The sequence below is a fragment of the Rhizophagus irregularis genome, chromosome 23 (assembly GCF_026210795.1).
Source record: "Rhizophagus irregularis chromosome 23, complete sequence".
In the NCBI taxonomy this organism is placed as follows: domain Eukaryota; kingdom Fungi; phylum Glomeromycota; class Glomeromycetes; order Glomerales; family Glomeraceae; genus Rhizophagus; species Rhizophagus irregularis.
Window position 1 is genome coordinate 3545488 of NC_089451.1, and position 26105 is coordinate 3571592.

Below are 26105 nucleotides of genomic sequence, written 5' to 3' on the forward strand. Positions count from 1 at the left end.
TAAATCAATTTTCAAAATTAAAAAATATTAAATAGTTTTTGAGTAGTAACTCTGTCAATATTGATAATAAAGAGATGAGCTTACCACTATTTGATTCGTCTTGATAAGATGATTCTAATGAGCTATTAATTGTTTTTTTATAATCACTAAGCACTAAGCAATTTAGCAAATATTAAATAGTGCAGTAAACGTAAATCAAAAAATATCATAATGCCGAATTTTAATATTTTGTTAAATAACTTATCAGCCAGTGATTGTAAAAAGATAAAACTTGGCTGTGTGTGTATTACTTACTCTAAAAAAGGCTCTGCTCTGATGTCTTATTGGCTCCCTACCTCTGATCTTGATTCATCTACTTTTCACCCTTGTTCTAGTTGCTTTTATCATGTTTCTCATCTTACTTTCCAGAAGTCGTTATACTAGTGAATATTACTTCTTTCAAGTTTTGCTCGCTGATATTATCGCCTACTCTACAAGAAAAGCTAAAGTCTTCGTTACTAAACATTCTATTACTTTGTTATCTTCTTTAAGATATACCACCTCTTTGGCAATGACGCACTTTAATCATTCACGATAGTGCCTTGATATTTCTTTGCTGATAGTGAACAGTGAAGTTGACTTAACTACTTCATCTCCTATCTCTACCAGTGTTATTTATACTGACAGCTCCTTTATTAATACTTCACCTGATGTCTCATTACCTTCTATGACTTCAGTCTGGATGGCTCTTAATGATATCCTTGAGTCTTCCTTTGCTTGCCTTCCCTCAACCTTTCCTTCCACCTTACGGTCAGAAATTGCCACCCTTTTATATACTTTATGTGCTCTTGTATCTAGTTTCTCTGTCTTTTTATATACTGATTATGCCTCAATTATTTTCTTTTGGCATCAATATATTGATAGACCTTTCTTACCAGACTTTTTAAAGCAAACTAGTATTTGGAATCAAATATATTCAAATATACTCGAGTATTCATTTAAATTTATAAAGTGTATTCGAATAATATTCGAATAAGTTAAATTTCCTTTTATAGTAATAATTTACATAATTTTTGGCCTGAATTATGATTTTAACTCAGTTAAATTTAAGGATTTAATGCCCAATTAGAATTTTAACTATACTATATCTGGCTAAATGAATACTCGAATAACCACTATGCTTATTCGAATACTCGAATATACTCGAGTTATTCGAATAACTGTTACATGATTCCAAACATTAAAGCAAACCAACCATCTGCTTTGGCTCTCCATACGGGATTTAATTTATACCAACAAGTTATCCAAAGTCCTCGCTCATGCTGATGATATACTCAATAACCAAGTAAATGCATTATCTAAATCTGCGTATATTAGCTTCCAACCTACTATTGCACCAATAGTGATGATTCGTAGTCCTTGTGCTTTGGAATTTAATTCTCTTCTAATCGATGATAATATTCATCATTTTTTAAAATCTATTTATAAGGCAAAAAACTTATTATTCTTTAGTTCTTTTACTCGATTCGTCAATCTAGATACTCTTTTAAACTTTAACTGGTCTGGTATTTACTTTTGGTTTTCTTAATTCAAGCACTTTGCTTTTCACAAAAATAGCCATTCCAGTTTTTAGGCTTTTCGCATTAAAATCTTTTTGGGCATGCTGTTTACATTATCTGCTTTACAGAAACACCATCCACTTTCTTATTCTTCAGATTGGCTCTATTTTTATGCAATACTACTCCTGAAAACTTGACACATCTGTGGACCTGCCCTTATATCCTTCTGGATATTAGCTCTCAGTCTGTCTACCGCTCTCTTATAACTTCTTTTAGAGACAATTGCATTGCAAAATTTTCTGCTCTGAAGACTCTACCTGATTCTTTTGATGAAACTTTTTCTGCTTTTAAATACTGGAACTTTATTACACCTTCCATTTCTTGCTTATGGCTTACTAGCCTTACTTGAGCGTTAACACTTACCACCTTTCTCAATAATTATTTTTCTGAGAAATGTATTTTTGAAACACTTTCTCCTTTTCTACATAACCTTCATTGGCACTTATATTGGGATATTTGAATGTGTCAGAACAAATATTTTCATTTTTGGCTTAAATCTTAATCTGACTACAATGGAAATAAGTGTTACTTTTCTTTATTGATCCCTTCTTTTATGGCTCCTCTTAATTCTCCTTTCTCTATGACAACAGTATCTCTGGATTTCTGAGTTTCTTGGATATCATCTTCTATAATTCAAGGTAGTTCTTGAATTTCACACTTGGATTTTCTGTACCGCTTAACAGTTCAACTTTTTAGGATCTCTTTCTGGTAACAAAATGGATTTTGAAATGTTGGATAGTTGACTTACACTGGCTTTCAGGTAAAGTTAAGATATGCGATTCTGTAATAGTTTAGTTTTCTTTTCTTTAAATTTATTTTTATTTTAGTTTTCTTTACTTATATGAGTTGTGAAACTACTCTTTTTATTTTTTATTTATTTTCTTATTTTTGTAATATTGTTTGATCTTTAAATTTTTAAAGTTAAATATAAATAAAAAATAAAATCACAGAACTATTTGCACAGTAAAAAGATAAAACTAAAGGGCTGATCACTCTAGTGCAATTATTAAGGTGGCACTCCCTCATATAGCCTAAGTATGGTAAGATCGCAGGTTCAATTTCACTGATCACAGAAATTAAACAAATTTTACTGTAGATACTACCATTAGAAATAAGGATGGTTCGCTTAGTTCTATTTCAGTTTACCGTTAGTCCCACATTAGTTCCTATTAAGAAAAATATAAGCTACATATATTAAATTAAAGATATATATGAGTTGAAATAATCATTATAATTTTGATGTTGATCATATTTTAAACCAGTTTTTAGAACTAGTTCAGAACTGGTTCAATTCAATTTTTGAAAGCTATTAAAAATTATTTTTAACTTATAAATTTTCTTTTTTTTATTTATTGTAAAAATATTAGTATTTCTTTATTTCCAATAAGATTTTTGGCTTATATAAGTTTGAAACTTATGGAATTTTAATTAATTTCAAAAACTGCTCAAAATTACATAATTGAATTGACTCCATTCCTAGCTACCATCAATAGCATAAAGATACAAGAATTAGTGTAGTTAGACTGCATCATAGTAAATTAATATGTTTTGAACAAGCATATTTCAATAAAAGATCATAGTGTCCTTCTAATGTTCCCTAAGAAGCTATTAGCATGTACACAGTTTTGTCTTTAAGGTCACTAGGTATATACCTTAGAGAGAATTTCTTATTCAGGTGGTCACTCTATGATACCATTTAGGGTCTAACTGAATGTAGCTAGATAATCGTTCCAAATAGTAAAGTCCCTTTCCTTCTCTCCAATTGTAGATAGCCAGTTGGATGCTTACAGCTGTGGTAGTTTCAGTTATAAACCTTTGGCCTTCTAATAGGCGATAGATCACGAAGAGATGTTCATGCACAGAACAGATAGCATGGTTATAGGATTTGATTCCCCATTTCTTGGCTAGTAGTTGATACTCACTATAAGGGGTAATCTTGAACAGATGTCTGCTACTTTCCATCTGAATAATCACTACAAAAGTATACCACTTGGAGTTTTACAACAGTACTATAGGGGAGTAGTGAAATCGCAGGTTGTAATGGTCTTGAGCGAGTTATCGAGTTGTCTGATTGTTGGTCATCATTAGTATGGAAGGGTTACCAGATAATTGATGTTACCTGTCAAAAGTCCTTTATGATAGTATATGCTTTTTAAAGGTCATAAAATAAATTGAGTATAGAATTATGTAATAAGTGTAGAACAAGTAGAATGGCGTATCCTAGCTTCAGATTAGCTTTAATGGCCTAATAGGAGATGTCCTTATGCATAGTTCTGCCTATCTGAGGAATTTAAGTATTCGGTTAAGTGGTTACCTCTTCATATGGGCTGATTTGTTTACCTTTAATTAAAATATTGATTTTATTACATTTTTATTATACAAAATACTATATAATATACAGTAAATTGGGGATGAGTATTAAAAAATTTTCATTTAATTTTATTATACTATAATTTGGTAAATATTTCTTTTAAATTAATATAATTCTTAGCACTTACTATATATGTTAAAAATTTGTATCTTAACTTTAAACGTAAATATCTCCAGATCCAATGATCCAATCGGCAAGCTCTTTTTTCGCTCATATAGACCAGATTAAGGGCTTTCCAAAGAGCCTAAATTTATAAAAAATGAATTGGTGGATCCCAAGATATTTGCATTTAAGCATGTTAAAAAGTTCGTACCTCAACTTTAAACGTAAATATCTCCGAATCTAATGATTCAATCGGCGAGCTCTTTTTTCGCCTATAAAGTCCAGAACAAGAGCTTTCCAACGAGCCTAAAATTATAAAAAACGGATCAGTGGATCTTGATATATTTGTGTTTAAACATGGTAATACAAATTCCGATATAAAATAATTATTTTTATTGTTTGAAAATATCTATTATAATACCATCTTTTATATGATATTTTTATTATATTTTTATAAACATTTATAGCTACTAAGACTATATAAATTTTATTTTACTTTATATTTTATTAAAATATACTTACTTTTTAATAATATATGTTAAAAATTCCATATATATGAGAAATGGGTTTTTTATTAGTGAAATGGGTTTTTTCACAGCTTTTTTACATTTAATAATTTAAGTTTCGCAAATGTAAATTTTTGTTCAACTTATTATTTAATCAAGTGATCATCAATCAGATGATTTTTTGGTATTACAAAATAATTTTGAGTAACAAAAATTGTGAAGATCAATTTAATAACTCTTTTTAATGCAGAGTAAACAAATCAGCCCATATGAGTAGGGATGATAGGATATTGGCCTGAGAATGTCTCAAAAGGAGGTAAAGGGAAGCCTAACCATAAACTCTAACAAAAAAAAAGATAAAACTACTACCATTTAAGGTTGCCTGCCGAAATTAAAAAGAAAATTCTGAAAGGTTTCGGCCAATCAAATCAAATGCCAAAAATGCTGAAATTAGGCCGAAACTCAGTCTTAATTTTGGCCAAAATTAAAATTCAGCCGAAATTATGACATTGTGTCACGTGATATTACACTGATTTCCAAAAAAGGAAATTCTGTTTTCCAGTAAAATTGGTAAAATCAGTTTCACAAGGGGTACACAAAATTCCAAAAAGGAAATTTATAATGTTGATCATTTTCTGGCCAGAATTACGTCCTAAAAATGGCCAGAATTATACCAATAATTTTGGTCAAATTTCAGACTTTTCGGCAATAATTTTGGCATTATAAATTTTGGCAAATTTATTTTTGATTGCCTAAACTTTTGGTTACAAAAAAGTTTCAGCCTTGGCCTAAATTACCTAATTTCGGCAAGCAACTTTAATACCATTCGATTCATCTCAGTCAGATGATTCTAACAAGCTATGGTATATCTTTGTATAATTATTAGATATTAAGTTATTTAATATATTCTTTATATAACTATGATTATAAACAGTTTTTCTTAATATAAGATTTTTGAGGATAGGTATAATAGTGACTATAGATAGATTGTAACTAATAGGATAGATTTTAATAATAAAGTGTTTTGAACATTCAACTGATGTGACTATATAATAGAATGTGATTATAACGGGAGTGACTATAGAGAAAGTTAATTGTATTACTATTATTAATTGTACTACTAAGAATATTTTCTTTGATAGATTTAAATACATTGGAAAGAAATTCTTTTAAATATTGTACAAATTGATAATATTATTATAAGTCATATGATATAATATATATTTGTTTATTTTTAAAAAAATTTCAAAAATGGAATGGAGTATATTAAACAAACTATTAAATTGGAGTGGCCTTAATAATTTTTTAAAGTATTATTATAAATCTAAATACAATAACTTTTAAAATAATTGTACAATTATTTTATAAAATTTTTAAAATATATTTAAATATATTTGAAGTATCTTTGAAATTAATATATTAAAATAATATTAAAGTTAATTATATAATTATAAAAATATTTTAAATTATTTTTATAAAACTAGATTAATTTTTGCATAAATTAAATTTTTTTTCTGAGATTCAATTTGATTCAAATTTAACTTGAACTTAATTCAAATTATAAAAAATATTATTTTGAAATCTAATGATCTGATTTTAATAATTATTTTTTTTAATTAATAGCTTTTATTACCCTAATTAAAATAAAAAATCATTAAAATCAGACTGTTAGATTAAATATTATTTGCAAAAAACATTTTACACTTTAAAATTATACTATATTATAAATTGATTTATCTGAAACACTAAACTAGATACAATAATACAATTACAAAATAATAATAAAGTATAATAAAAGCAGTGTTGGGCAATTGGACAATTGGACGTTTTGGACATTTGTCCAAAACCTGTCTAAAACTTGTTCAAAACCAAAACCTTTTTTTCATTGGACAGGTTTTGGACAGATCACATGACAAAAAAATTTAATTTTGGCCAGAATTATGACTAATTTTGGCTAATTTTAATTTTAGTTCAATTATTAAATTACTTCAAAAATCTTTAAATGTTAATTTTTAATATTATTTTGATTTTACATTAATTTTTATTATTTAATTATATTAAATATTTACTTTTTTAACATTTTAACATTATATTTTCATTTTATTTTTAGTTTTAGTTAATAAATATTAAGACTCTTGAGCAGTTTTAAACTGTCCAAAACTATGTCCAAAACTATGTCCAAAACTATGTCTAAAACTGGTTTTGGACAGTCCAAAATTGTCCAATTAAAAAAACCAATTGGACAAGTCCAAAACCCAATACTGATAAAAGCATTTTAATATATTAAAAAACTCTTTCCACTTATTTTTATTTTTTTTTTATAAACTTTTATATATTTATTAAGTATTTTTTATTTTAAAGTATTAGTTTTTTTATTATATTTACTTTTTTTCAAAATTTATTTCTTTTTATTAGCATTTTTACACTCATTCTTTTTGAAATTTCTAAATAAAAAATTACAAAAAATCACAAAAAATAAAACAAGTTTAAATCTAATTCTGATTTTTTACTATAAAGAATTAAAGATATTTAACTAAAAATACATATAATTTATAAAATAAGTAAACCTAAATAAGCAACTTATAAAAAAAAGAATTCCAAATAAAATTTTCTTGAATAAAAAGTTTTTATAATATATAAAAAATAATATTTTGTATGAAGGTAGACCTTTCTATTTCAAACTTATAAAAGATATTCAAAATAAATATAAAAAGACTTTTATTATTTAATACTTACAAATAAAATATCTATAAATAATATTTTTTTAAAATTTTAAATGATATTTTAAATTTATATTAGCTGGCTTTTTTTTTGTCCTTTATCCAAGATAACCATTTTTTTCTATTTAAATCTTTTTTTAAAATAGAAATATATAATAAAAAGTAGAGCTCTGAACGAGTTGAGTCGAGTTGAGTTAAAATTATAAAAATATAAACTCGACTCGATTCAAGTCGAGTTGGCCTGTCAAACCGAATCGAGTCAAGTTGAATTAAATCACGTAATTTTATTCGGCTATATCGATCATTTCCTTTTTTTGGCGATAGCCATTCTACAAAATTCCATTTTTGTAATTTTCAAAAATTTTTCGTCTCGGATTTTGTGTAACATAATTTCCAAAAAAGGAAATTCCATAAATTTGGCCGGAATTATGTTTAATTCGGCTTAACTCAACTTGACTCGATTTTATTAAATTATTAACTCGACTCAACTCAAATCAATTTGATTGTAATTTTCAACTTGACTTGACTTGACTCAACTCGACCAATTCACGAGTCAACTCGACTCGTTTCAGAGCACTAAATTAAAAAGTATAGTAATAATATAATTGTAGAAATTAAAAAGTAGGTTGTATTTCATAAATTTTGCAAATAAATTTCATATACTGATATTATAAAATACTTTAAAAATTAAAGAAAATAAAATAGAATTTAGTAATTAAGAAATTAATCAATTTTTCAAAATGTATTACAGTCAACTCCCTCTATAGTCACTCCCGTTATAGTCACATTCTACTATATAGTCACACCAGTTGAATGTTCAAAACACTTTATTATTAAAATCTATCCTATATAGTCACAATCTATCTATAGTCACTATCACACCTATCCTAAGAATATATTAAATAACTTGGCATCTAATAATCGTACAAAGATGTATCATAGCTTGTTAGAATCGTCTCACTGAGACGAATTGAATGGTAGTAGTTTTATCCTTTTCCTTTGCTAATGTTTACGGCCAGACCACCCATTGCCTCTTATGAGACTAATCTTAAGTCGTGTCCCTATCATCTTCAATGGGCAACCATTATACCGAGTACTTAATTCCTCAGGTAACAGCACCACTATAGAAGACATCCCCCATCGGGCCATTATAGGCTGATCTGAAGCTAGGTACACGCCGCCTACTCATCCTATACCCATTGCATGATACTGATACTCAATTTATTTAACGACCTTTAGAGAGCATCTACTTTCATGGAGGACTTTCGACAGGTAACATCAACCATCTAGTACCCTTCCATACCACCATTTTAGGTAAGTTTTATCCTTTTCCGATCACTGGCTGACGAGTTATTCAACAAAATGTTAGACATCGGCATTATAATATTTCTTGATTTACGTTTACTGCGCCATTTAACATTTTGCTAGATTTCTCGGTACCTAGTGATTGTAAAAAGACGTTTTATAGCTCGTTGGAATCGCCTCATCGAGACGAATCGAATGGTGGTAAGCTCATCTCTCTGTGATCAATATTGACGGAGTTATTACATAAAAACCATTTAATATTTTTTAATTTCGGAAATTGATCTAGTGATTGGATTTCGATGTATCTTATACCATTAGATTCGTCTCATCAAGACGAATCGAATGGTAGTAAGATCGTCTCTCTAGGATCAATATTGGCAGAGTTATTACACAAAAATCATTAATATTTTTTTAATTTCGGAAATTAATCTAGTGATTGGATTTCGACGTATTTTATACCATTAGAACTGTCTCATCAAGACGAATCGAATGGCGGTAAGATCATCTCTCTACGATTAATATTGGCGAAGTTACGATACAATAAAGTTTTAAGTATAATTTTGGCTAAAATTATGTTAATTTTTGGCCGGAATTATGATATACAAATATAAGAAATTTTTTATATAGTCACATCTCTTTATAATCACCAAATATGGACTGTCCCAAATGTGTGACTATAAAGAGAGTTGACTGTATATTAATTAGTGATTAAAAAAATATTTTAAGAAAATTATTCAAATTTAAAATTATAAAATAAAGAAATTGTAAAGTATAATTAATTGTTAATATTAAATTTATTTATTGATAAATGGTAGACATCAGTGATAGTACTGAGTGATATTGAATAAAACTGAAATATTTAATTATTTGATAAAATTGAATAGTTTAGACATTTAAAATTAAAAAATAAAATGTTAAAATTCAATATTTTATAATAATTTTATAGATTTTTTATAGGTTTTTAAGGATTTTTAAATATAATAATTACTTATAAAATTATTATGAATATAATTACCTTCCAAATATAAGTACCCCAGATTTTTATATTACCCAAAAGTAAATACTTTTGTCAACTATTTATAATAATTTTATTATCTTCTGATATCTTAAATATATCTTTCTAAATTTTTAAATATAAGCATTTCTATAATAACAAAAGATTGCTAAAATTTAGAACTTTATAGTATATACAGTAGGCGATCAAAGTATACGGACACTTTTCAAAATGAAAAAATTTATATACATAATAATAAAATTAAAATAAAAAATTAAGTTAAACATATTCATTATGTCTTTATTTATTAAACTTTATTAAACTAGATAAAAATTTATTGATAAATTTCATTTTCATTTGTGCCTTAATTCTATGAGATATGTAATTGATCGACATTTAAAATATACCAGAGAAATATATTTTATGCATTTTTTTTTAATATACTTTTCAAGTATTTTATCAAGAAATTTAATATAACATGCAAACATAATGTAAATAATAAAATTTTGCATAAGTTTATTAGCTCAATGTAAGGTTATCAAGTAAAATTTTACATGAGTTTACAGAATTTGCAAAATTCATATAAATTTAAGATTTATTAAGAATATTTCAGTATCTAGTGATTGGATTTTTATGATCTTAGATTTGTTAGATCCGCCTCATTGAGTTTATTCGAATGATAATAAAATAACAATTGTAAAATCAATATTTAGTACACAATTATATTTTAATTATTTAGAATTATTCTATAGTATATTTTGATTCAATGATCAGATTTTCACGATGTTTAGCTCATTAGATTCGTCTCATCGAGACGATTCAAATGATACTAAAATCATATTGATTAGAACGATATTGATTAAGTTACATCATTTTCAAATTTTGTAAACCGCATAATAAAATTAAAATAATTTATGCCATAGATAGTTTCATATTTCTAAAAAATTCTGAAAATATATAAAGCATAAAAATTTGTTTATTATGATTACAAATATTAGATTATAAATTATTTATATTACATTAATACATAATTTTTTGCATAATTTGGTAAAACAAAGTGTCCTTATACTTTTGATCACCTACTGTATATAATATAATTTTATATAATTAAAATTAAATTAAAATTATTACTATATAATTTAATCAATAACAAAACTAAAACTAATTAATAATGAAACTATAATTTTTATATTAGTACTTATTTCAGTAAAATTATTCTTTAAAAACTAAATTAAAGACTTAATTTTAAAATATATATTTATAATAAAACTTGGTGGTTTAAAGTTTTAGACTTCTGTGTAATTAAATAGTTAAATAGTTAAGTTTTTCTATTCTTAAATTATTTTACAACTTATTTCTTCAAATAGTGAATTTAAATTGAAGCATATAAAGATTTAATTTTTTTTTTTTTAATTATATTATTAATTAGTTTATATTATTTTATTACTATGTAATTAGAAAGGACCCCGGAAAATGCTTATATATGTAAGGTACCAAGGTGCTTAGCCAACATAGAAAAATTTTATGATGTAAGAATTTTATAATGCTTAATTTTAAGAAAATTTCATACTATGTAAGATAATTAAATTGCATATTTTTGGTATTATTTTAGAGTTTCTAGTTGTTTATTTTTCATATTTATAGAACTTTTTAAATTATTATATATTGAATTTATAATTAATTTTTATTTATTTTCACTAACGGTAAGTGTTAATTTTGTACTACATTTCACGATTTTATATAAATACATAAACAAAAATTTTTTTGATGGAATTTCAGTTTTTTTTTTCAATGTTTTATTAATTATCTTTCAATAGTATCTTTTTAATTTTTATTAAACTCAGTGTATTATTTTTAATATAAAATTACTATATTATACATGTTTATTTTGTTAAATAAAATTACTGTAAATATGTTTTACTTTAAAATATAATTTCACTACTTACCACTTTGGTTATATCAAATTATCTTTTATGCTTAAGTAAGGTTATTCAGCAAGTTAAATATACTTGTATTTTAAGGCTAAGTATGATATTTATATAGAAAAGCATATTTTTTTTAACGGTAATAACTTTTAAATTTTTCACTTTTTCGTTTATAACTTCAGAGCGTAATTACACCACTTCAGTCAAATGAAATTGACTTTCTAAATTAATTGAAAGTTGTTCAGCAAGGTCGAAACTACTTATATATTAATTTTTATGAGTGTGAGTATAATACTTATGTAGAAAAGTGCATTTTTCATAACGGTACTAACTTCCGAATTTTTCATTTATCCGTTTACAACTTCAGAGCGTAATTACACCCCTTTGGTCAAATGAAATCGACTTTCTAAATTAATTGAAAATTGTTCAGCAAGGTCGAAACTACCTACATATTAATTTTTATGGGTGTAAGTATAATACTTATGGAGAAATTTACATTTTTTGTAATAGTATTAATTTCGAATTTTTCTCTTACTATTTATTAACTTTATTAATTGAATATTATTAATCTACTTGTATATTATGTTTAGTTTAGCTTCACAACATATTTAAAATTGGATTTAATAAAATATATTAATTAATAAATATATTTTATAAATTATATGTGTTATAATAAAAATTTAATTAGGTTAGAAGATTGATTTGCTTATTTTTATATAATTTTTAAGGTTAGATATCAACAATGCTTAGCGATCATAGTAAAAACCTGTGCTTAGAGCTACTAATAAAAAATATTTTTGGGACCTTACCTATATAAGTATTTTCCGGGGTCCTAATTAGAATCATTAATTAATAAAATTAAGTATAAAGCTATTTTGCTATTATAATTATTGATTTTTAAAGATAAAGCTAATTAATTATAAAAAATTTTTTTTTTTTTTTAATGATTTATATATGCTTTATTGATATGTAGTTTATATACCATACAAACAAATTATCATAAGCTATATCCACCCAGTAGGATGCAATCATCAAAATATGGATAAGAATAAATATAGAATAAGAATAATTAGTGTTGTATCTATTGATTATAGAATAAAAATAATTAAAATTATGTCTATTGATTATATTATAGAAGTTGTTATTATTATTATTATTATTATTATATATATATATATATTTTTTTTTTTCCTCCTTTTTTCCTTTCGAATTTGGTATATATCCAATTTAAGATTAATTATACTGTTGCTAAATCAATTATAACATTGTTAACAACCTTTTTTGTCTTTTTATAAGCCCAACTAAACCACCAGTTATTATTAATTAATAAACACATTTGATCTTGAGCTTTTTTTTTCATTCTATAGCATTTTGATAATATGAGATTTTCATTTTTTAAGTTTTCAGGTTGTACTGAATCCAATTCCAATGATGTATCACCAAACTCTACCATTTGATCTTCCTGTGAATTTGTTATATTATTCTTCTTTGATTGTTGTTTATTCTGTTTTAATTGCTTGATCTGTTGATAAGAGGATTTAAAATAACGATCCATATTTTCAGATTCATTTAATTTGTCTTTTTTTCCAATATTTTTAGCCTTTTCCCATGCATTAGTGGCATTACATCTAGGCAACCAAATTAATTCCTTAAAGTGAATGATGAAGGAATCCAAAAGTGAGGCCAAAAATAAAATGTTTTTTGACTCTGAGAATCCAAATATTTGTTTTGATATTTTGGAAAAATTAGTGTTAATCTTAGCTTCCAAGGCCAATGAGCAGAAATCAAGAAATTTGATATCATCATGTTGTGTTCCTAGTATCTGGTTTAATTTCTTATTTATATTCTTAGGTGTATCCTCTGTTGTATTACTCCTTTTTGAATTATGGAAATCATATCATTTTGCATTCTGCTTTTGATTATAGGCCATAAGTCCTTATTGGCCTCACATTCAATAAAATGATGTCTGTTTTCTTCTTTATTAGCATTGCACCTTGGACAGACAAACTCTTTGTATAGATTTGGTTTTCGCTGTAAAAGAGTAGTACCTATAGGAAGAAGTTTAGCAAATAGTTTAACAATAAATATTAAGTGCCAATGTTTTTTAACTAAAATACAATTAAACCCTTTATATCTATGAATTAAGTTCCAAGTTATATTCCAATCAATTGGAATTTCATGGCCATTTGATTTTAGCATTGACCATTCTGCTGTCACTTTAGTATTCATTAGAGTTTTGATAAATTTCCTCAAGTTGTATTCAATGGGAATCTGTTTAAAAGTTGGAAAAAATCTAACTTTCCTATTGCTATAGTTAAATCTGTTGTTAAAGGTATTGTAAATCACGTGATAATTTCTTATTGATCAACATGGCAAATCGGAATACAAATTTTCAGTACAATATAGACTTTTGTAATACTAATGTAAGGGGGTAAAAATTTATATGTTTAGAAAGCTTTATATTTGTAAAAGAAAGCCACGAACTTGAGCAACACTTTGCAACTTTAAAAAATTTTGTTGCATAAAAAGCTTTTTGAAAAAACGTCGTATGAAGTTGCAAATGGGAATCTTTTTTTGCGAATGGGCAAATAAGGTTTTTATTGGTTTCCTATTTACTGGTGTCGACTCAACAAAAGAACTTGGTAACGCTTATAATACGTTTATAATATAATATAATTTAAATACTGAATAAATACTTTTTTAAAAGTGTTTATTGTTTTAACTTATTAGAAATACTTTTGTAAACTATTTCTTTACACTGTAGTTAGTTCTATATTTATTTTAAAATACCAAAGAACTATTTATTTAGTAAAATTAGCGTTAACTATTGAAATTTATTACTTTTTACACGTCTAACGAATAAGAACATAAATTTTGTATTTTATGGTTAAATTAATAATAGTAATAATAGCTAATATTTCTATTATGATATGTAGATTGCTTATGCCACCGCCTGCACGGAAAGTATTGGCATACATATACTGTACTTCGCACGTACATCCTTCCACCTTTGCTTCTAAAGAATAAAGCAAACCCATCGTAATATCCGTGTAGATGATAATATGTTTATCATTTTAATATCTACAAATTAAATATAGTTCATTAGCATCAAATAAATAATTTCAAATAACTGTTAGCCACCATCATGTTCCTCACCTGTATATATTTATAAACCATGTGATTTTGAATTGATTCTATATTTCATTCTTTAAAAATTCAATTAGAACCATTTTTAAATATATTTCATTAAATGTTATCAGTCAGTGTGCATGTCCCCTGATCGGGTTGTGTAACATTTTTAATTAAGAAATCTGCATGTTGCATATCATAGTAAAAAATCCAAAAACATATAGAAAACCGCAAAATTCAACAACTTTCCACTTGTCTGTAACAAAATATTACATCATATCATGTGATAAAAAGTGGTTAGGTTTATTGTTCGAGGTACGTTAATATTATTATTGTTCGTTTTAATATAATATTGTTCCTCGTTTAAAAGAATCTTAACGTCAAAGTTTGCATAAATTTTAATTTATTGATATGGAGACTTATGAAATTACTTTTGAAGAAAAAACCCCTTTATATTATAGTAGTCAAGAAATATTTTCAGAAGAAACTGAAGAAGATCTTGACACTTCTTTTGATGAACTTTCTGAGTTAGAAATATTTGAATTTAATGAAAAAAATTATATTAATGCGCAAAATGCACTAGAACGAAGTTGTGGAATATTCAAGTGATGAAAACGAAGAAGAATTTGGTACATATGAAGACCAAGAAGTTCCTCCACCTCCTGTTGAAGATGCAAACGAACCTGTATATAGACTTAATCCAGCCATGTATACAAATTTTTCACCATGTATTCTAATTGATTATTTAGATAATAAATTGCAAACTTGTGGTCAAACTAAAAATGTTAGGAATTTATGCCAATTAGTTGGAGTTTGGCAAATAGATGAAAATGCAGTATCAGAATACCAGTCAAAAGGAATACCATTGGGGGTGTGTATGAGTCATTTTAATTATGATCAAAAAAATCATAATGCATTTATAAAACAATTGCGGAATCCTGAACAAAGTGAAATTAGCCGTCGACGTTGCTTATTGTGTTCTAAAAATTTTCATTTCTTTAGCCGTGGAATTGGATGTAAAGATCATTTATGGAAAATGTGGGGAAAATATATCCAAATTCCATGTGTTGGTCTCTATACATGTAATGCAGTACACGAATGCCAAGGTATCTCCCAGCGAATTTTTGATGATGTTTCAACAATTCGATATATTTGTTATAATTGTTATGAATCTTATGGTGGGCATTTAAACCGTCGACCTGGTTCTGGCAAACGAAAAACAACTTGTGAACAACATAAATTGCATAAAGAAGATACATCCAAAAGTTTAAAATTATTGGCTCAGTGGCTTACGTATGTAGCAGATACTGAAACAGAAGAAAAAAAAGAAATAATTCTCGCTTCTATGTTAGTTCCAGCTTTAAAATTTTTATATACTCCATCTGAAACACCCTTAAAGTATGAATATTATAATTCTAAAGATAATACACGTTATTTAAATCTTGATGAATTTAATAATACAAATAATATTGATGATTCAATTAAATTTTTAATTGAAATTTTACCTAAATTGCCCAGTTACTTTTTTTTAAAATTATTATTAAATATAAATCGTATAACGGATATTACACAACCAAAATTAGACTGGACGGATGATAAATGGAAAGAAATTGGAGAAAAATTGGGAAATGAAGTATGGAATTCGCGTAAAATAGTTACAGATAAAAAATCAGAAATACAATTACCAATTTCTCTTAATGCATATTATGAAAGTTTTCCAAATTTTCTAAGAGGTTTTTTTGATGGGCTTATTGGTGAAATTTTTAAAAAAAAATTAATAAATTTAAATAAAAAACGAAAACAACGTGAAAAACCTTTAAAACAATTAGATGTTGAACATATTACCAAATGTGTAACATTTTTTGCTTCACTTATAATAAGTATGGCATTTCCTTATCTTGGTGTTTGGTTTACTCAGGTAATGGCTAGTATGTCTCGAAAATCACGCCTCTTTTTTTCATTTCGCCAACTCTTATCTACTCTTCATATAAGTGGTCATACTGATAGTAATGAACGCCGAATAGAGAAACAACGAATGGATAAAGTTAATCCAACTGAAAGATTAATAAAAGGACCAAATATATGGAATTTGGCGGTTATAGATAATATTGATTTCAAAGAAAAATCTTTTACATACGGAAATATTTTTGACACCACACGCAAAAGTTCTCATACAACGCTACGAATGGCATTTCAAATGCGGATGCCAATTCCTTTGGAAGAAAGAGCAGATGATAAAAAAAATATAACATCTCCAACAGGTCTTTTTGGCATGAATGATCTGATGAAAGACACATGGGATAAGTTTGACGATATTATTGATAATCTCTTAAATTTTCAAACAAGTTCTGAAGGACAACTTCTTTACAATACCGATTTTGATATGGCAGCTATTCACCAAAAAATTCTTGAAAATGTTGATCATGGTTGTTTAGCTGATGCACCTAATATAGTCATATTAGAAACTGGAGGAATTCCAAATTCAGACGAAGGAATATTTCAATCCACAGAAATGTACAAACAAGACTTTAATTTAGGACCGGATGACTACTTGGATGTGGTAGCTGATGAAGCAATCTTCAGAAGACTAATAAAACAGAGAAAAATATGGCCGAAACTGCGTCCTATTCTTGGCCAGTGGCACACATCCAAGGATATGTGTGGAGTTTTAATTGTATTGTTTTCGAGCTATGGAATTTTTGACCTAGCAAAAGTATCGGGAGTCAAATTCTTGGATAAATTGGACAAAATTGTTGATTATCGTTCTACAGTTCGTGTTTTAGAGTTAATATGGTGTGCAGTAACTATATCTATTCGCATATATATGAAAAAAACAAACCTTAATAAATATAATATAATGGATTCAAATAGTGGTGCCAATAATATTTTACGAATATGGTATCTTTATTATAAATGGGCATCAATTTTCAAAGCACATCGTGTAGGAATCCGTGTTGGCAATTATAAATTGCAGAAAAATGCTTTGTCTTGTTTTGCTGGTTTATTTACATCAGCAGGAAAATCAAACTATTCGTCATCAGTTACTCAATATCTTGGAATGCTGGCTCAATACCCAAAACTTGAAGAAAAATTGGAATGTGTTTCGTCAGTTAAAATTGATAATGATGAAAAACGAAAGGGTCACTACTTCGCATTTGACGAAGCCCTTGAAACCTTCGGAGTTAAGTTTATCAAACAGAACATTACCGGAAATGTAGTTGATGATAATAAATTAAAATTACAAGTCAAAGCCGCCCAGAGTGAACGAGATCGTATAGGAATCTTATTATCAGAATATCTTAATGATCCTTGTGGATCAATTGGACAAAGAAGCTGTAGATACCCGTAAAACGGCCATGTGGAAACTAGTAAACGAACTTTTGTCAGCATTTGAACATTCTGATGATTATAATCGTTATCAAAATCCTTTATGGAGTACTACTACTCCTGATCATATTACGGCGGACAGTATTAGACGTCTTGAAAACTGTTTTCCTGATGGAATTTTGAGAATAGAAGAAATTTTCCTACAAGATGTCATTTCAATACAAAAAAGTAATAAAGTTGGAAGGAGAAAATTGGGAATTACAAGATGGAAACCTAATGACCAAAATTCAAAAAAAAATAAAAACAAAATGGCATCGAGTTCAAATACAAAAAATTCTATTTCTGATCGAACAGGTGCCAACTAATTTGATACCTCAAGTAGTAATTATAGATAAAGATGGGCCGCTAATAAAAAAGCCAAGACAAGCACGTCGTGAAACTAAACCCGAAGAAAAGAGTCTTTTAGAACCATTAGTGACTTGTTCTGAGTATCCGAATGATGAACAAATAGAACAAGTTAGGGAATTGCTAGGAAATGAATGGGATAAGGATCGAATTTATCAATATATATCTCGTCATAGACGTAATAAAAACAATAAACATAAATAATTTATTATATATTACCTTAAATAAACCTGGTCTTTAATAGAAGAAGTCTTGAGGTTTCATTATATATAAAAAAAATGCCATTTTTCGTTAAAAAGTCCTGTTGTATATGGTTTCTTAAAGTGGTTACGTCAAAAGAACTGCTAAAAACTAAGTTCGTTGGGTACTTTTTTTTTGATTTAAAAGTTGGTAGCAAAAGAATCTCGGGCTTTAGTGTCAAAAATAGGTAAATTTCCTGATAGGATAAAATTTCGCAGGAAAGCAGGGGAGGGCCAAACTTTTACTTATTTTAATAGAAGAAATGTTGTTGAAAAAAGTTTATCAAGGGTGAAGAACGATTATATTGTGGCTTAGAACGAAAGTCTTTAATGGAATATCTTGAACGAATGTTACACAATAATTTTTAATATGATCGGCAATGTAAAATGGACATGCACACTGACTGTTATGTCATTATTTACCTTATTTTTGTGAAAAAATTTCATATTTTACGTTATATTTCATCTGATTTTGCTCCCTTTCCCTTTTTCAACTAAAAAATTTAACTCTGAATCAGTAATATTATTCCTTATCCCATTTAGTTAAAAAATTTTATTGATTTCACTTTCACGCGTATTTTATTGTTAAATTTAGTCTAGTTTCACACTCTCCCCTCTTTCATTAAAAAAAATTAAATTAGAATCATTTAATTTTATTCCCTACCTCATTTCTACTATAAACATTCCATTATTACTTTCTAGTTTTCACTTATTTTTACTAAATTTAGTTTCCTTTAATAATACTTCTTTGACTTGCTTAAACTTTATTTAAGGTTAGTTTGTTTTGGCTATTGGTCTTAGAAAGAACGTGTAGGGAATTGTTTAGCAGGAAGTATATAATCAAGTAATTTATTACAGCCATACAATTAACAAAATAACATCTTATTTATTGAAATAATATCGTCATTAAATACTGAAAGGACAATACTACGAATATTTTTTATTTTTTTTTAATAACTTGAGTTTTGAAAAATTTTTTTAATAATTTTGATATCAGTTACGTGTCATATTACTATATGTCAGCAAAAGAAAAACTCGTTTTGAAACCCGCTTTAATACGTACCGAGTTTCTGGAACCTCATGTGATCAACAAAATTATTTACCACTGCGCACTTATGAAAAATGATCGGCATACACACTACCTTTAAAGTAACCACTGTCATTACTTGTGTTTTTAGCTAATTTATCTACCATTTCATTCATAACATCTCCACTGTGTCCCTTAACTTTCACTAACACTAGATCCATCTTTTTTTCCTGTAAAAGAATATCTATCTTAAGTAAAATTAAAGAATTAGACTGTTTCAGTAATTTTCTCCCCGATTTATTATGTCTATTATTAATCATATAGATGGCACTTTGACTATCTATATATATCTTAATTTTTGCATTCATAGGACTTGTGAGTAATGCCAGAAAAATAGCCACTAGTTCTGCACGTGTAGAAGAGGGCCATAATGATAAATTTGCTTGGGCAGATAGGGCGGGTTCATCATTGACACAGAACGCCGCACCCATTTTTGTATGCACTAATTTGGAATCTTGTTGATCCCTTGATGTAGGGATACTTGTCCTGAGCGAACCATCTGTGTAGTATTCTATCGATATTCTCTCTTCTAATATATTTCTAATATCCATAAGTTTTGATTTTAAGTCATCATCATCTATCCATCTGTTAATCCATATGTCCTGAACCAATGGTAGGCTAATTACGGGGCTTGGCGCTGATGTTGGTGCTCTATCTCTGGGTATCAAAGTGTCAAGATGATGAGTTGAAGATAACCATTCACTTTCCAACCACGCAAATTAGAGACTCTATCTAGAATTGCTCTCTTACAGCAATGAGCCGGTATAACTCGTCCGTTGTCCTGCCATCCAATTGTTCTATTATCATTGTATCCTGGACGATAGCTAACTGAAATTTCCTGTTCATGATGATGTATTTTGTTGACTTTGCCAATTAACCATGCATCTGAATTAGCCAAAGGCTCTCTAACAAAAATTACTTGTTTGCGTCATGCATCCGGTATAATATCTAATAAGAAGGCCCAAAGGTTAACTTTCGTAATCTCCAGGTCATTGCTTACTGTTAAATTATCTGTCCTTGATGTGCACAAATGAGCCACATCACGGTACCATCTAGCTGTCCTTCCTTGCACCAGGAGTAGTGCTAAACTACGATATTGTTTTTATATCATAAGATGTATTCCCCTAATAAACAATTGATCAATATAAAATATTGGGTAATGTGAGCTTTGGTTAATTCTATATATATACTTTGTAAGCTGATATTGTTTAAAGAACTTTAATATCAGCTCTTTCCCTCCTGATATACTCCAAGTTGATCTATCAATCAGATCTATCGCCATTGAAATGTCAAGGGATTTAGCTATTACCAAAGCGTTGAATGGGACATTTTTACGGGCTTGAAGTTTTATCCAAGACGTTGCGTGAAGATCACAGTTAAAAATCAGATCAATGATGAGTGATTTAAGCTGCGCGTCTCTAAGCCTAATCTGTGTAGCTATCGCTGCGTATGAGTCACTATTCAATTTAATCGTTAAATCTGTTATAATATTGATATAATGAATTTTCCATGGGTGATCCATACCTAAACACCCCTCATGAAATAATAGAGACGATGGTGTATTCTTGGGTAATTTCATCCAGTTTTTAACCAATTTCATTACTGGAGCGAATACTTGATTCCAGTCATGTTCTGACAGTGTCATGATTTGGGCTATATATATTAGTCTGGGAATCAATACTCTATTGATTAGATAAATACATTGTCCAGCTGGGACAAATTTCCTACGAACTGTATCGCAAAAGCTTTTAACCGTCGTGGATATATGTTGCATCCATCGCCGCCTACTCGGTTTGTTAGAAAACCAGACCCCAAGGTATCTTATTTCGTCATTAGTGGCTTGAACTATGAAACGATCATGGCCTAATTCAATAACTTGTTCATGCCTTTCTACTGACGGGTTGATAATTATCATTTCTGATTTCTTAACATTGATATTGATATCATTAATCAAGTAGAAATCATTTGCTATATCTACTATCTTTTGCATCCTGGATTTTGATGATTCTAAAAATACCGTATCATCCATATATGCACATACTGGAACCTGAAGCCTGTAATGTGTCCATGTAGTAAGGTCATTAATATCATTTGGCCAGGTAATTTCATTTCATATCCGCTGTCTTTAGTTTGTTGTATTCCTACTAGAAGTGGATCATAGAAAATTCGCCATAGCAACAGAGATAGTGCATCACCCTGATCTATTCCGTCATTTCCAATAAATCCATCACTTAACCCATATGCTGTGGCTATTCTAAGGGATCTGTGTTTAAAAAGGGCTATAATCCATTCAACCAGTGATGCTGGAATGTCAATACGAAGCAATGCCCGATTTAGCACTTCTAACCCAACTGAATCAAATGCCTTTTTCATATCCTGTGTGAGGTCCCATAGTTCTTTTTTATTTTCTCTGGCATCCTCAATAAAATTATTAACCAGGTGTATTGGTTCGTTTGTACTTTCTCCAGGTAAACTGCAACAATTGTATCCCTGTAGTATGTTATATCGTTTCATAACTGAACTCAACCTGTTCGTGATCATCTTTGTGAAGGTCTTCCGAAAACAGTCCAGCAATGCAATAAGTCGAGTATTCAAAATATTATATTCAAAGTTGGTGGGCTTAGGAATAGAAAGAATGATCGATGTTTTCCATGCCTTTGGTATAAGTCCAGTTTGTAACGTCAGATTTCCGAACTTGACCAAGAGGATGACTATTTCCTCAGGTAATTGTGGAATTATTTTGTAGTTAATACCAGACAACCCTGCAGTCAAATTTTTATTTAAATCTTTAACGGTATTGTTCCATTCTTCCATAGTAACCTTTTCTATTGTAGCTTCCATTACTTCTTTAAATTTGCCTGCAGGTTCGTAAATTTGTTGCCAAAGCGGCGTCAAAGAATTCTCAAGTGTGTTTCTTTTCCTAAACATGCTCGCGAAATCATTGTCTACTGCTTCTTTAACTTCTCCCAGTTCTGTAGCCAGTCTCTTAGTCGAACCTTCTGATTCTTCGTTCACTAACATCTTATCTATAACTATATTGGCATGAGTGTTTCTATCTAATATGCTAGAAAGCCATGTTGTTTGGTCTTTTTATGTAATTTCAACTCTTTTCTCTATTTTATCTTTAATGGATTTCGTCTCTGTTGCTTTGAATTTTTTATAATCTGCTCTTAGGCGATAATTCACTTTTTTTTTTAGATTGTCAAACCAGTTTTCCGAAAACATATCCTGTATGACTATGTTACATTTGTTATAGTCATTGGTCGATGTAACATAGTCTTGATTATATTTGGCAATTTTTCTAGCCCATCTGGATTTGGCGTCCACAGATGTGGTCATTTGTTGGTTGCCATAATAATAATTATGTAATAATTAAAGCAGCTTATTTGTATGACGTTCTGGTCTCATCTTTTTCTTATTATAGCGTATGAAGGTATTATGAAGTCTAATGACTTTCCTAGGGAGTTCTGAGTCCACTGCGCTGACTATAACACTATTGAGTTTATCCTAATATCTATCTATATCTTCTTAAGAATACTCCTTTATATTGACTTTATCCTCAATTACTTCTTGATCTAGAGAGTTTAGTTGACTTTTTATATTAAGTCGGAATTTATCCCACTTTTCCATTTTAATGTCATCACAATCATACAAGACTCAGGTGTGGGCATTACCAATGGGTAATTTATTATATACTGTATTTTTCCTATTGTTTCTTATGAGGATAGAGGTGTCCATGGTATACATGGCCTGGTAATTCAGTATTTTCGTATAAATACGTAATTCGTAATCCTGGTAATTAATTACCAGATTACTTGAAAAATACGTAAATACGTAATTATTTACGTATAACGTAATTATTTATATATGACGTAATTAAATTAATATAAATATATATATATAATTAATAGATAATATAGTGCGAAATTATTTTGATCAACTTCCAAATTAATAAAACTATCTAAACCATAAATAGTAATTTATTTATTAAGTAAAAAAACTATAAAAAGTAATCATTCATTTTTTTTTTTAACATTTAAAAAAGAATTTATAATTCTTTTGCGTTATAATATACTTCTTTTAAATCTTTTTAAGATATTTTAAATATGGATGACAGTAATGATAATCAAAATACAATTATTAATCAAAATAAAAAAAAACGTGGTCGTCCAAAAACTGATATTTGGGATTATTTTAAGGAAGGGCCAAGAAATAGAGGGCATTGTTCAGCAGAATGTAATTTTTGTGGCTGGAAACAACAAGTAGGTCAGCCTATTGAAATGCAAGGACATATTGCTTTAAATTGTTTAAAGGTATCACCTGAAGTAAAGTCTTTATTCCTGGAAAAAGTAAAAAATAATGGACATCTCGGTTATAATAAAAAAATTAAAATTAGCCACAATCAGCCAAAAATAGATGAGATATTTGATTCAACCAAAATTGATCAAGCTAAAATTGAAATGGCAAATCGTGCTATTGTAAAATTTTTTGCTTGCTGCGGTATCCCTTTTCATATAATTGAAAACCCTTTTTTCATTGATCTTCTTCGTACATTATGTCCGGGATATAATCCACCATGTAGACAAACTCTTACAGAAGATATGCTTAATGCGGAAATTTCACATGTTATTACTGAAATAAATCTTAAATTAAATAATGAAAAAAATCTTACATTGGGTACGTAATAATAATTTATTATAAAATATAATAAATTAAATTATTAATTGTAATTTCTTAATTTTTAAAGGAGTAGATGGTTGGACGAGTACTAGTGGACAATCACTTTATGCATTTGTTATTATTACTGGTGAAAGAAAAGAATATATTCACTCAGTTCAAAATTTATCAAACTATTCACATACGGGAGAGTTTTTAGCAAATAAAATAATTGAGGTAATTGAAAATGTTGGAGTTACAAAATTTGCAGGAATAGTATCAGATAATGCATCTACAATGGTCATGGCAAAAAAGCTAGTTAACGATCGATATGGATTTATAATGCCAATTCGGTGCATTGCACATCATATAAATCTATTAACCAATGATATTTGTAAATTAGAGTTTGCCCAATCAATATTAAAAAAATGTATGAAATTAGTTCATTTTTTTAAAGCATCTCATCGGGCAGGTGCAGAATTAACAGATGAAATAAAGGAAAATATGGTTAAAGGTGGTAAATTAAAGGGGTATTGTCAAACGAGATGGATGACTGCATGTGATTGTGTTTCTTCAGTTTTAAGATGCGAAGAAGCTCTAAAAAATGTTGGTATTTATTGATTATTTTTAATTATTTATTTTTAATTAATTTTAATAAATTTATCTAATTTTAGATAGCAAATAATAACCCGAATTACCTAAAGCAAAATATCAAAGAAATTATTACGAGGCGTTTTTTTATGGATATTGAAGAATTACAATTAATTCTTAAGCCAATAAAAGAAGCCATCAAATATTTAGAAATGAAAAATGCAACGTTAGCAGATTGTTTCTTACAATTAATAAAATTGTCATATTCAATCAAAAGCTTATCAGAAACTCATACTACTTTTCGACAACAATGCATTAAAGCATTTAATAAAAGGTGGATGCAGTTCGATTTTAGGTTATATATGTTAGCCTATTTACTTCACCCACTATACCGTGGTACGTATTTGATAAAATAAAATGATGATTTTTACCTTATTTAACAATTAATTAATTATTAATTAATTAAAATATCATAGGTAAAGGATTCTGAAATCAAGTATGCCGTAAAGTAGTTTATTGGGCAATTGAAAATATATGGATAAAAATGGGAGGCGGAGAAAATTCCAGTTCCAAATTAATTGGGCAAATTGCTGCTTTTCGTGATAATCTTCCTCCTTATAATGATGAATTTGTTCCTAAATATTATACAGTTGAGTGTTGGTGGAGTTATGTAGAACAAGATGAAGGAGAAGAAAATTTTATCCAACAACTTGCATTAAAAATATTTTCAATAACTCCACACAATGCAGGATGTGAGAGAATATTTTCCGTGATGGGTTGGTATATGAATAAAAGGAGAACACGGTAAATATTTATTTTATTGTTGCTAGTTATTAATTTTTTTTTTGAATTTTAAATTTTAAGTAATTCCTTTCAATTAGATTAAGTGTGAATCATTTACAAAATCTTACGAAACTTCACACATATTATGTTTCAAACGCGAAAACTGAATTAAAGTATACGGCTAGAGATATGAATGTCAAGAATGATGAAGAGTTTTATCAATTGGTAAGAAATGGTATATATCAAAATATTAATGATGAAATTGGAGAGGAAGAATTAGATAATGAAGACGAAGATTATGGTGATACAGAAGACGAACTTGTTGACATAGAAGAGTATGAAAAATTTGGGCATAAAAGTAACGATA

The 26105-nt window shown here is 28.0% G+C and overlaps 4 protein-coding genes across 4 annotated transcripts; 3 read left to right on the plus strand and 1 right to left on the minus strand.

The window, feature by feature from the left end:
* Positions 1–3908: 3908 nt before the first annotated feature.
* On the minus strand, positions 3909–4622 carry OCT59_015711 (uncharacterized protein; the record flags this gene model as incomplete). Its single annotated transcript, XM_066140217.1, has 4 exons — positions 3909–3938; positions 4097–4213; positions 4283–4406; positions 4594–4622. The coding sequence occupies 4 exons, from the start codon at positions 4620–4622 to the stop codon at positions 3909–3911; spliced, it is 300 nt and encodes a 99-aa protein (XP_066003018.1).
* Positions 4623–15061: 10439 nt separating this feature from the next.
* OCT59_015712 (uncharacterized protein) lies at positions 15062–17999 on the plus strand (the record flags this gene model as incomplete). The annotated part of the gene is made up of 2 exons (XM_066140218.1): positions 15062–15177; positions 15257–17999. The coding sequence occupies 2 exons, from the start codon at positions 15062–15064 to the stop codon at positions 17997–17999; spliced, it is 2859 nt and encodes a 952-aa protein (XP_066003019.1).
* A 185-nt stretch (positions 18000–18184) lies between these two features.
* OCT59_015713 (uncharacterized protein) lies at positions 18185–18586 on the plus strand (the record flags this gene model as incomplete). Its single annotated transcript, XM_066140219.1, has 1 exon — positions 18185–18586. One exon carries the CDS (start codon positions 18185–18187, stop codon positions 18584–18586), a length of 402 nt encoding a protein of 133 aa, XP_066003020.1.
* Positions 18587–23814: 5228 nt separating this feature from the next.
* On the plus strand, positions 23815–24128 carry OCT59_015714 (uncharacterized protein; the record flags this gene model as incomplete). Its single annotated transcript, XM_066140220.1, has 2 exons — positions 23815–24033; positions 24105–24128. 2 exons carry the CDS (start codon positions 23815–23817, stop codon positions 24126–24128), a joined length of 243 nt encoding a protein of 80 aa, XP_066003021.1.
* Positions 24129–26105: the final 1977 nt, after the last annotated feature.